This window comes from Aythya fuligula, chromosome 2 (assembly GCF_009819795.1).
Source record: "Aythya fuligula isolate bAytFul2 chromosome 2, bAytFul2.pri, whole genome shotgun sequence".
NCBI classification, from domain to species: domain Eukaryota; kingdom Metazoa; phylum Chordata; class Aves; order Anseriformes; family Anatidae; genus Aythya; species Aythya fuligula.
Window position 1 is genome coordinate 158753430 of NC_045560.1, and position 12061 is coordinate 158765490.

At 51.5% G+C, this 12061-nt stretch overlaps 3 protein-coding genes across 3 annotated transcripts; all 3 read left to right on the forward strand.

The window, feature by feature from the left end:
- The first annotated feature begins 3577 nt into the window (after positions 1-3577).
- Positions 3578-3898, forward strand: LOC116486705 (feather keratin 1-like). Its single transcript, XM_032183136.1, has one exon. The coding sequence runs from the start codon at positions 3578-3580 to the stop codon at positions 3896-3898; it is 321 nt and encodes a 106-aa protein (XP_032039027.1).
- A 2540-nt stretch (positions 3899-6438) lies between these two features.
- On the forward strand, positions 6439-6759 carry LOC116486686 (feather beta keratin-like). Its single transcript, XM_032183113.1, has one exon. The coding sequence runs from the start codon at positions 6439-6441 to the stop codon at positions 6757-6759; it is 321 nt and encodes a 106-aa protein (XP_032039004.1).
- A 4081-nt stretch (positions 6760-10840) lies between these two features.
- On the forward strand, positions 10841-11146 carry LOC116485396 (feather keratin 1-like). Its single transcript, XM_032180697.1, has one exon. It carries the CDS (start codon positions 10841-10843, stop codon positions 11144-11146), a length of 306 nt encoding a protein of 101 aa, XP_032036588.1.
- The last annotated feature ends 915 nt before the right edge of the window (positions 11147-12061 follow it).

Sequence of the window (12061 nt, forward strand, 5' to 3'; positions counted from 1 at the left end):
GGGGGCAGAGACTGTGTGGAGAGATGGGTCTGATGGGTAAGGAGAAGGAGGGGATCGGGGCTAAGGCTCACCTTGTTGGTCACAGGGGCGAAGGCGTCAGGAGGAGTGTGTGAGGGTGCGAGACACAGGGCTGGCTTTTATGCTGCTCCTTGAGTGCCCACAGGGCAAGAGAATCTCTGCGCATGACAACATTTGGCGTTAGCTGCTCTTACATTCCAAAGCCTGGCAAGTAATGAGTTGAGGTGTGGTGTCCTTCCCACAATTTGACCTTTTCATTTCCTCCTGTTGAGGACATGGTATTAAATCCTGACGGCACCTTCAAAGTGAGAGTAATAGAGGCTGTTGCATTTCTCTGAAAGTTGCATGGGAGGACAGGTAGATGATTTTTGCGAAAGGCTGGTTGAGGTGCGGTGTCATGAGTGAGGTCTTTGCATGGCATTCATGTGGTGTGGCCCAACCACACTGGGCTTTGTGGCTGTGAGCCAGTCATTGCAGTGGAGAGCAGAGAGGGGGACAATCAACTCCCTCACTATGCTGGTTACTGCTCTGTTGATGCAGCACTGCATGCAGTTGGCCTTCTGAACTTCAGGTGTGCATCTGTGGATCCTGTTGAGCCTTTCATCCACCAGAACAACCCAAGTCCTTCTCTGCAGGGCTGCTCTCAATGAGTTCTTCTCCCAGTCTGTACTCCTGTCTGGGATTGGCCTGTCCCAGGTGCAGCACGCTGCACTTGGACTTGTTGAACCTCATGCAATTCACATGGTCCTGCTTCTCTAGCCCGTCAGGGTTCCATTGGATGAAGAGTGTTGTGTGAAGAAACGAGGAGTGTCAGCCTGGCATGCATTAGAACTTTTAGATTAGAACTATCATAGAAGACTCGTGAAAAGGATTCTATGAGAAAGAGCTGCAGTTGAGGATTTGGTGAGCCCAAGATCCAACCTCATCCCAGAGGTACAACCCTCATTCCATGACACTGATTGCAGTGTCTTGATGGTATTTGTCAGGGGTGGTGGCCAGAAAATCCTGATGGAAAAGAGTTACTCAGTGTGTGCTGACTTCTGACCCATGCAGAAGTCCCTTAGCTAGCCAAGACCTTTGGTTGGGCAAGTGAAGGTCTTGTGTCACATGCCAGAAGAACAGCAGCAGCCCATTGCTGCTGTTGTCAGTGACATACTTGGTAAGAGAGGTCTTGTGTCCCTTTTCATACACTTCTACAACTCCAGAGGATCTAGACCTGTGAGGCTCTCAGTTCACAGTTCTCAGTGAGTTCTCAGTTTCTGAATGGCCATGAACTTCTCAGTTTCTGAACTGAGTTTCAGAACTTCTCAGTTTCTGAATGACCATGTCATTGGAGGGAGCATCAAAGCCTTTACTAAAGGCAATGTAAGCAACAGCCACAGCTCTTTCCTCATCTACCAGGAGAGTTATTTCAATGCAGAAGACACTGAGAAGGCCCAGGCATGACTTCAGTTCTCTAACTCCATGCTGAAAACTCCCCTTCGCGTTCCTCTCCTTTGAGTGCTTGGCAATGCTTCCCAAGAAGATTTCCTTCCGCACTTTCCCAGAGACTGATGGCAGGCCAACCAGCCTGCAGTTCCCCACACCTTCCTTCTCCATCTTGTTGAACATCACAGTGGGATGAGTCTCTTGCAATCTTCAGGAACCCAGTTGCCATCAACTTTCAAAGAAAGCTGAAAGCCTTGTGAAGATATCAGGCTGGACTCTGTGGTGGTTTTACCGCGCTAGGCAGCTAAACACCACAACCTCTCTCTCACTCCCCCTTCTTAGATGAGGAAGGGAAGAAGAAAAGTAAAGAACAACACACAGGTTGAGATAAGGATAATTTAATTAAAGGGGAAAATAATAATAATAATAAATAAGGAAAGAATATTATTAACTAAACAATCTAACTAAAGTGGAAAAAAAAGGAAAGGGGAAAAAGGAGGGCGAAAGGGATAAAAAAGGAGAAAAAAATATAAAAATTAAGTCTGTGTGGCAGTGCAGAGGAAAGAAATCACTCTCTACTTCCCTCAAATGAGCGATTCTGGACCATGTCCTTGAAGCAGGGCCTCAATGTACGTAGGCCGTGTTCGGGAGGAGGACTGAAGTTCTCACAATGAGAGCCCAACACTCACTCTTCTTTTTCTTTCCATTTTTATTGCTGAGTGTGACACCACATGGTATGGAATATCCCTTTGTCTGGTTTAAGTCAGCTGCCCTGGTGATGTTGCTCTTCTCACCTTTTTGTCCACCCCCTAGGAGGGTTAGAGAGAGTCCTGATGTGCCGGCACTGCTCCGCCGTAGACACAGCACTGGTGTGATAACAATGCTGTTCTAGCTACAAGTGCAGAGCACAGCACTGTATGGGCTGCTGCAGGGAAAGGTAACATCCCAGCCAGACACAGTACAAACACTCAGCATTTGTAGGTGCAACCTGACAGGTCCTCTTCACTTCAGTACATCCAGTGGCAATGCCTCCCTATATTCCAAAGCAACATGCACTACTCACCTGTTGGACAGCCTGCAAAACGTTCACCTTGGCTAACCAGTTGAATGCCTTCGGAGTTTTAGCTCACATGCACTAGTTCTGCCTCAAATGTCCAAATCATCTTTCAGAAAATCAAACACTGCGCAGAGAAATAGGTTTCCCCCTTGACACAAATTCCAAATATCCCCAATAACGCAATGGCTGCCAGCTAGCCATTTTTCACACTCCCTCTTCTCTTCTGCCTTTCATGAAAATCAGAACCACTCCCAGACCACACGACCCAGCCTGAGAAATCCCATCAAGCTGACTGTCAACCCTAGGGTTTTCTCTAGGGACTTTAGGTTTGGAGGAAAGGAGGGGAAGCCTATGCTGTCAAGAAACAAGGCCACTGTAGGACCTATTCACCTCTCATTCCTTCTTTTCATAGCATCTTCTTCTATGCCCAATACTCTCCACTGCAGTGACATGCTCAGTGAGACAAAGCCCAGTGAAGCTGGGCCACACCACATGAACGCTATGCAAAGACCTCACTAATGACACCGCAGCTCATCCAGCCTCTGGCCACATCATCTACTTGCCCTCCCATGCACCTTTCAGAGAAATGCTCCAGCCTCTAATTCTCTCACTTTGAAGGTTCTGTCAGCATCTAACACCATGTCCTCAACAGGAGGACATGAAAAGGTCAAGTTGTGGGAAGGACACCACACCTCAACTCATTACTTGCCAGGCTTTGGAACGTAAGAGCAGCTCACGCCAAATGTTGTCATGCGCAGAGGCTCTCTCGCCCTGCAGGCACTCACGGACCAGCATAAAAGCCGGCCGTGCACCTTGCTCCCTCACACACTCCTTCCGACACCTTCTCCTCTGCGACCAACAAGGTGAGACTGAACCCCGATCCCCTCCTTCACCCGCCTCCCCACATACTCTCTACCCCCAGCCTCAGCAGCCCTTCTGCCTCCCCAAAGCCATGCTCTCATAAAATCCCAGGTCTCCCCGCTCCCCTTGCCTACCTAGGCACCGCTCCTCACGCCCCCAGCACCCTCCACCTTCCCAACACCCTCTCTTCCAGGCACCCTTCACACCACAGACATGTCCTGCTTCGACATCTGCCGCCCCTGCGGACCCACCCCGCTGGCTAACAGCTGCAACGAGCCCTGTGTCAGGCAGTGCGAGGACTCCCACGTCGCCATCCAGCCTTCCACCGTGGTGGTCACCCTGCCAGGACCCATCCTCAGCTCCTTCCCCCAGAACACTGCCGTTGGATCCTCCGCATCAGCTGCTGTGGGCAGCAACCTCAGCGCCCAGGGAGTGCCCATCTCCTCCGGTGGCTTCGGAGGCTTTGGCCTTGGAGGCTATGGCTTGGGAGGCCTGGGCTGCTTCTCTGGCAGAAGAGCCTGCTACCCCTGCTAAGGACCCACGCCAATACCCCTGACAGCAGCTAACAATGCCCTGCAACCAACTTCAGGGACTGAGGATGCTCTGATCTCCGGGGTCTGGGGATACCTTCCACACAAAATGCACAGCTGCTGATGGTCACTGTGCCTGCACCTCTGACCAAGGCCATTCTGCTTGTGCTCCTTCCTTTTCATGAGTCTTCCTCAATAAAGTTCTAATGCATGCCAGCCTGACACTCCTTTCTTCACACAATGCTGTTCATTCAAAGGGACGTGGACGGGCTGGAGAAGCAGGCCCATGTGAACCACATGAGGTTCAACAAGTCCAAGTGTTAAACGTGGGTCAGGGCAATCCCAGACAGGAGTACAGACTGGGAGAAGAACTCATTGAGAGCAGCCCTGCAGAGAAGGACTTGGGTTGTTCTGGTGGATGAAAGAATCACAGAATCACAGAATCACAGAATTTCTAGGTTGGAAGAGACCTCAAGATCATCGAGTCCAACCTCTGACCTAACGCTAACAATCCCCACTAAACCATACCCCTAAGCTCTACATCTAAACGTCTTTTAAAGACTTCCAGGGATGGTGACTCCACCACTTCCCTGGGCAGCCTGTTCCAGTGTCTAACAACCCTTTCGGTAAAGAAGTCCTTCCTAACATCCAACCTAAAACTCCCCTGGTGCAACTTTAGCCCATTCCCCCTCGTCCTGTCACCAGGCACGTGGGAGAACAGGCCAACCCCCACCTCACTACAGCCTCCTTTAAGGTATCTGTAGAGAGCAATAAGGTCGCCCCTGAGCCTCCTTTTCTCCAGGCTGAACAAGCCCAGCTCCCTCAGCCGCTCCTCATAGGACTTGTTCTCCAGGCCCCTCACCAGCTTCATCACCCTTCTCTGGACCCGCTCAAGCACCTCGATATCCTTCTTGTAGTGGCTCAATAGGATCCAGCAGTGCACAACTGCAGCCCAGAAGACCAACTGCATGCAGTGCTGCATCAACAGAGGACTGGCCAGCATAGTGAGGGAGGTGATTGGCCCCCTCTGCTATGCCCTTGTGAGGCCCCTCAAATGCTTGGTAAACATATAGGTAGGGCAGGTCGAAAAATGCCACAAGAACTCCCCTACTGTTTTGGGTTTACATGGCAAGGTTTTGGTAGTAGGGTCTGCAGGGATGGGCTGTGCCATCTGCATGGGGAACCTATTCCAGTGCCAAACCACCCTCTCAGGAAACAGCCTTTCCCTAATATCCAAGCTGAACCTGCCCTGACACAGCTTCAGGCTGGTCCCTCGGGCCCCACTGCTGCTCACTCAACTCCCTCTCCACTGCTCCCATCACAGGGCAGGAAGATCTCCGTGCCCCAGGAACGTCTTCTGCACACAAGGATGAGGTTTTGGTCACCCTACCTGCATTCAAGACCCATGTCCTTTCATGGTGGGCCGCTATCCAGCCTCTCCTCCCCCAGTCTGGACATAGATCCAGGGTTGCCCTGTCTCAGATGGGGAATTCGCCAGTTGCCCTTGTTAAATTTCATGCTGTTGCTCATAGCCCGACCCTCTAATTTCTCAACATCTATGTGCGAGGCTTCTCTACTCAAAATGGAGCCCTTGGGAACCCCCACAGTGACTCCCTGCCAGGCACAGGTAACCCCATTTACAACTACATTTTGAGTCTGACCAATCAGCCAACTGCTCAACCATCACATTAGGTATTAGTCTAGCTGCGTGCTTGACATTTTGTCCGGAAGGATATTCTGAGGAACTTAATCAAATCTCTGCTGAACTCCTAAGAGATTACACCTACTGGTGGCTACACATTATAAATGAGAGGGGTAACATCATCATAAATAAGTATTCCTGTGCCTCATGCCCAGCACATCTGGGAATCCCAGACCAGCCTGCTGTATGGCGATGCCAGCAAATAGGGCCCCCTCCTCACAACAATGCAGCCGCAAACCACACCACACAAGTGACTCTCCATTACCTCACTCCATGACACCCCACCTCTCCCATGCTTTGGCCGCGTCTGCTGACTGCCCTCAAATGCACTCTCCATGCAAATCCATCCAAAGAGCCACTCTCACTTAGAAGCTGCCGCCATGGCCAAATAGACATGTCCTCAGCAGGAAGAAATGAAAAGGGTGCGTTGTGGGTTGGACAAAACACCTCAACTCATTATTTGCCAGGCTTTGTTGTTTAAGAAGAGCTCACGCCAAATGTTGTCATGCACAAAGGGTTAATTGCCCCGCGGGCACTCAAGGACCAGCATAAAAGCCAGCCCTGTGCCTCGCTCTCTCACACACTCGTTCTGAAGCCTTCTCCCCTGCGACAAACAAGGTGAGCCCGAACCCCACTCCCATCCTTCACCTACCCAACCAGCCTTATCTCCCCACACAGCCTCTCCCCCCAGCCCCAGCAGCCCTTTTTCCTCCCCAATGCCATGCTCCCCACAACAGTAGGCCTCCCTGCTCCCTTGGCCTCCTCCAGCAGTGCTCCACACACCCCTAAAACCCTCTGCTTTCCCAACACCCTCTCTTCCAGGCTCCCTCCACACCACAGACATGTCCTGCTACGACATCTGCCGCCCCTGCGGACCCACCCCGCTGGCTAACAGCTGCAACGAGCCCTGTGTCAGGCAGTGCGAGGACTCCCACGTCGCCATCCAGCCCTCCACCGTCGTGGTCACTCTGCCAGGACCCATCCTCAGCTCCTTCCCCCAGAACACCGCCGTTGGATCCTCCGCATCAGCTGCCGTGGGCAGCAACCTCAGTGCCCAGGGAGTGCCCATCTCCTCCGGCGGCTTCGGAGGCTTTGGCCTTGGAGGCTATGGCTTGGGAGGCCTGGGCTGCTTCTCTGGCAGAAGAGCCTGCTACCCCTGCTAAGGACCCACGCCAACACCCCTGACAGCAGCTAACAATGCCCTGCAACCAACTTCAGGGACTGAGGATGCTCTGATCTCCGGGGTCTGGAAATACCTTCCACACAAAATGCACAGCTGCTGATGGTCACTGTGCCTGCACCTCTGACCAGGGCCCTTCTTTTTGTGTTCCTTCCTTTTCACGAATCTTCCTCAATAAAGTTCTAATGCATGCCAGACTGACACTCCTCCTTTCTTCACCCAATGCTCTTCATCCAAAGGAACCTAGACAGGCTGGAGAAGCAGGCCAATCAGAACAGAATGAGGTTCAACAAGTCCAAGTGAAAGGTGCTGCACCGAGTTGGGGGCAATCCCAGACAGGAGTACAGACTAGGAGAAGAACTCATTGAGAGCAGCCCTGCAGAGAAGGACTTGGGTTGTTCTGGTGGATGAAAGGTTTGAACAGGACCCAGCAGTGCACGCCTGCAGCCCACAAAGCCCACAGCATCCTGGGCTGCATCAACAGAGGTGTGACCTTCAGGTCAAGGGAGGTGATTGTTCCCCTCTACTCTGTCCTTATGAGGCCCCACATGGAGTACTACCTGAAGCTTTATGGCCCACAGCACAAGGGGGAATGGTCTCCAAATAAAGAGGATAGATTTAGACTAGACATTAGGAGGAAATTCTTTACTGTGGGGGTGGTGAGGCACTGGAACAGGGTGCCAAGAGAAGTAGTAGATGGCCCATCCCTGGAGGTGTTCAAGGCCAGGCTACATGGGGCCTTGGCCAGACTGATCTGGTGGGTGCCATGCCTTCCTATGGCAGGGCTTTGGAGTTAGGAGATCCTTATATTCCCTTCCAAGACAAGCCATTCTGTGATTCTATGATGATTCCCACTTCACCCTGTACAAATTCAGGAGAGAAGAGGCAGCGGCCCGTGGAGAGCCCCTGTAGGAATAGACCCCTGGGACAGAGCTGCAGGTTGTGGAGAGGAGCCCATGCAGGAGCAGGGGATCTGGGGAGAGCTGCTCCTTGTGGAGGACCCATGCTGGAGCAGTTTGCTCCAGATATATGAACCCTGTGGTACGGAGTCATATTGAAGCTGTTCTTGAAGAGCTGTTGCCTGTGGGAAGCCCACATAGGCTCGGTTCGGGAAGGATGGCATCCTTTCGGAAGGACCCTTGTGGAGCAGGCACAGAGAGGGACTATGAAGGAACGGCGGACACGAAGCAACAAGAACTGACTGCAGCCCACATTGGTCCTTCCCCTACGCCGCTCAAGTGGAGGAGGTGGAATGGGGTGGATGAAGTAGATATCTTTAGTTTGTTTGTGTTTTGCTTCTTTCTCACTGCTCTAGCTTGTTAGTAATAGATAACATGTTTTATTTATCTCCCTGTGCTTCAGCTTGTTTTGACCATGACTAACACTGCTGAGTGATCTCCCAGTTCTTATGTCAACCCTTGAGCCCTTTTCATTGTATCTTCTCCCCCTTTCCCTTTGAGAAGGGGGAGTGAGAAAGCAGTTATGGCAGAGCTCAGCTGCCCAGCTAGGTGAAACCACCACACCTGGCGAGGATGTCACCAACATCACCACAAGTGGGCACCACCTGGGCTTTCAGCGCATCACTCAAGACCTACATGTGCCCAGCTAAAGCCTTGGGCACATTAAGGCTCGTCTTCTATGCCCTCTGAAGCAATCTGCCCATGTCAGCACATCCTTGACTGCTTTCTTCTGCAACATCATCCTACACCTTCACAACAAACGCTATCACAGAGTCATGTATGTGACATATATGTAAGACATCAGTCAATTCTATGTAGAAGACTCTGCGGAGGCACACATGGAATTTGCTCTTTATAAATCCATGGTGACTCTTCTCCATCACTTCTCTGTGCTTGAGAATACATTCTGGGAGGATTTCCTTCAGAGCCTTTCCAGATACCTTGAGAAACAAGGTTGTGTTTTTGCAAGAGAAGGTGTTTTCGCACCGTAAAATTTCACTAAACTTGCATATTCAAAAGCGATTGGGCAGGCATGACAGTAGCTTTACAGTGGGGAGTATGGTAAGAACATAAGGGGAAGGTCCTACTGTCCCAAAATAAGCAAGATAGCTAGAAAAACAGGACGAGCAGTGCAAAATCAGTAAAAACAAAAAATTGCGATCCCTCTGGTCATGAAAGAAGAAGGGGAAAAAAAAATGAAAAGGAGAAATTAAAGTTTGGTCAAATAAAATTGGACATATATGGTATAGAAAGGCGTCAAGTAGCTTGTGAACCTGTAGTATGCATCCAGTGAGGAAACGGGAGAAACCAGGCGTTGGGTACTAGGGAATACAAGTGATTATGATATACTTTTCCAGTGTACTCCTGCTTCCAGGATGCACACCATTGCAATCACAAATAAAACAGCTACACAGAAGACCTTGCCTGGGAAAATTATTGAGATTTTTGTCACAACACTGATGTCAGGCTGCCCAGGCTGCAGATTCGCAGAAATTCTTACTTCATCTGCTCTCAAACAGAAGAATGGGATGACTTTCCTCCAGTTTACAGGAACCTCTCCCAGTCACCATGACCTTTCAAAGATAACTGAAACTGCTATTGCAAACATATCACGTGGGACATTCAGTGTTTGCAGGTGCAGCCTGTCAGGTCCCACAGACTCCTGCATAACCAGCTATACAGACTCCCCAGCATCTTCGTCAACAAGCTCCAGTGAGACAGCCTAAAAAAACACTCACCATAGCAGATCAGGGGCTGCACTTGGAATTCCCCACTCCTCAGAATGCAACAACGACCAATGGGGCATCAGGTCCACAGCCACAAGCAGCATGCACACCTCCAGCTCCACTCTGAAACGTGCACATCGTACGAGTCAACATTGAACAACACACAGAGAAATAGACACTCCCCTTGACACTCACCCCAAAGAACACCCCAGTGCTTTGGGCCCAGACCTTCTGGACACTCCCACATGTCTGTCCCTGCCCCTCACAAATCTCACAGCCTCTCCCAGGCCTCAACAGACAGCCCAAGGGATTCCAACCAAACTGCATTAGGCCAAAGCCCTTGCTGTCAAGGTGCTGGCCACAGAAAAGGGAGCTCAATGGAGGCGCCAACGCAACCCTTTGGGAAGTATGGCAGGGCCCCCAATGCACTTAGTCTTGTCAGCCCTGAGACAGGCCCGCAACTACAACACCCTGCTATGCAAAAACCTCTTCTCTGCCTCTTTGGACTGCGGCCCCAGGGACAAGACAGGGGTCTTGCTCCCATACACTTGCTACCACGTACAGCCTCTATGTGCACGATTGCCACCAAGACACCAATGAAGCACACCCAACGGGAAAGACAAGGGCTAAACACAGGCTGGTGAGTTGGGATGAAGGCACAGAAGGACTGAATGAGATGCAAGTGGTAGCGCATCACGCCCAGCATACCTGAGAAACACTGGCCAACCTACTGTGGATGCCAACAAGGGGGGCCTCCTCATCACAACAAAGCCAACGACCACAACTCATGAGTGCCAAACTATGACCTCACGGACAACAAAGCACCTCTCCCATGTCTTGAATGCAACATCTATCCACCCCTACATGAACCTTCAAAAGCTATCCTTCGGTCTTTAATACTCTCACTTGAAATGTTCCGCCACTTCCAACATCCTCAACAGGAAGAAATGCAGGCAGGACATTGTGGGGAGATCATACACCACCTCATTACTTGACGGGTTGTGGCATGTAAGAGTAACTCACACCAAATTCTGTCATGCGCAAAGGCTCTCTCACCTCACGGATACTCGGGGACCAGCATAAAAGCCAGCCCTGCGCCTCGCACCCTCATACGCTCATCCTGACACCTTCTCCCCTGTGACCAACAAGGTGAGTCTGAACTCTGCTCCGCTCCTTCAACCACAACACCTTGCCCAACTCTCCACAAAACTTCTGTCCCCACCCTCTACAGCCCCTCCACCTCCCAACCACCAGGCTTTCCATAGCCCCACTCTGGGCCTTTCCACTCCCTTGGCCTACCCCGGAACTGCTCTTCATGCCACCAACACCCTACACCTTCACAATACCCTCTCTTCCAGGGACCCTCCACAACACAGACATGTCCTGCTACGACATCTGCCGCCCCTGTGGACCCACCCCGCTGGCTAACAGCTGCAACGAGCCCTGTGTCAGACAGTGCGAGGACTCCCACGTCGTCATCCAGCCTCCTACCGTGCTGGTCACCCTGCCAGGACCCATCCTCAGCTCCTTCCCCCAGAACACCGCCGTTGGATCCTCCGCATCAGCTGCCGTGGGCAGCAACCTCAGCGCCCAGGGAGTGCCCATCTCCTCCGGTGGCTTTGGAGGCTTTGGCCTGGGAGGCCTGGGCTGCATCTCTGGTGGAAGAGCCTGCTACCCCTGCTAAGGGTCCCATGCCAATATTCCTGACAGTAGCCTCCAACACCATGCCAGTCAGCTCTCAGTCTGAGGACCCAATTCCATGCTGTCCATGGCATACGAGCTGACAAGCCACAGCTCGTCATTCCATGGCACAGCAAAGCAAGCAAGCAAGGAAGGGGACAGCCCTTGCTGTCAGGAAACATGGCCAACATACCTCCTTCTTTCTTCCTCTTTCTTCTTTCCATAGCACCACCACCTACCACCACTACTCTCTGCTGCAATGCCTTGCTCACTAGCATAGTCCCTCGGGAACCTTTCTGGGGCTGCTCCCACCATGGGTAGGGAGACCTAAGGGCTCTGGGAAAATCCGCTGTATGCAAGGACATAGGTTAGTGGTCACCCTCCAGCCACCTCAGAATGTGCATCTCCCACATGACTTTCCCTCTGTTTCATGTTTTCCTCAATAAAATCAATCTGCATCCCAAATCCTGAGATGCCTCTTCATTATTTCTTCTCCCAACGCTCTTCAAAATTCACCCGATAAAAAGAGCAAACACCAGGGCTGAAGTGGCCATCAGGCCCCAAGTCTCTTGGTGTTCAAAAAGTATTTGGACAATGCTCTTACATATCTCCTTGGCACTAAAATGGAAAGACATGATGGGCCACTCAGCAGATAAGGAATTGACTGCACGGTCACATTCCAAGAGTTGCGCTCAACAGCTCGGTGCCCAGGTGGGGACCGGGGAGGAGTGGTGTCCCTCTGGGGTCTCTATAGAGGCCAGTATTATTTCACCGAGTTGTCCCTCACACGGACACCACACGTATAGTGCAAGACTCTGGTGGATGTGGATGCATCTTTGTGCCGTCGCTGACCCACAAGTTCTCAAGCATGCCGGCCTGACGTGCTTCCTCTTCCCTTCTTCTTCCCACTTCCCTCAGC

Bases quoted from the DNA above. Each gene is read 5' to 3' on its own strand.
- LOC116486686 (XM_032183113.1), top strand. From the start codon at position 6,439: ATGTCCTGCTACGACATCTGCCGCCCCTGCGGACCCACCCCGCTGGCT.
- LOC116486705 (XM_032183136.1), top strand. From the start codon at position 3,578: ATGTCCTGCTTCGACATCTGCCGCCCCTGCGGACCCACCCCGCTGGCT.
- LOC116485396 (XM_032180697.1), top strand. From the start codon at position 10,841: ATGTCCTGCTACGACATCTGCCGCCCCTGTGGACCCACCCCGCTGGCT.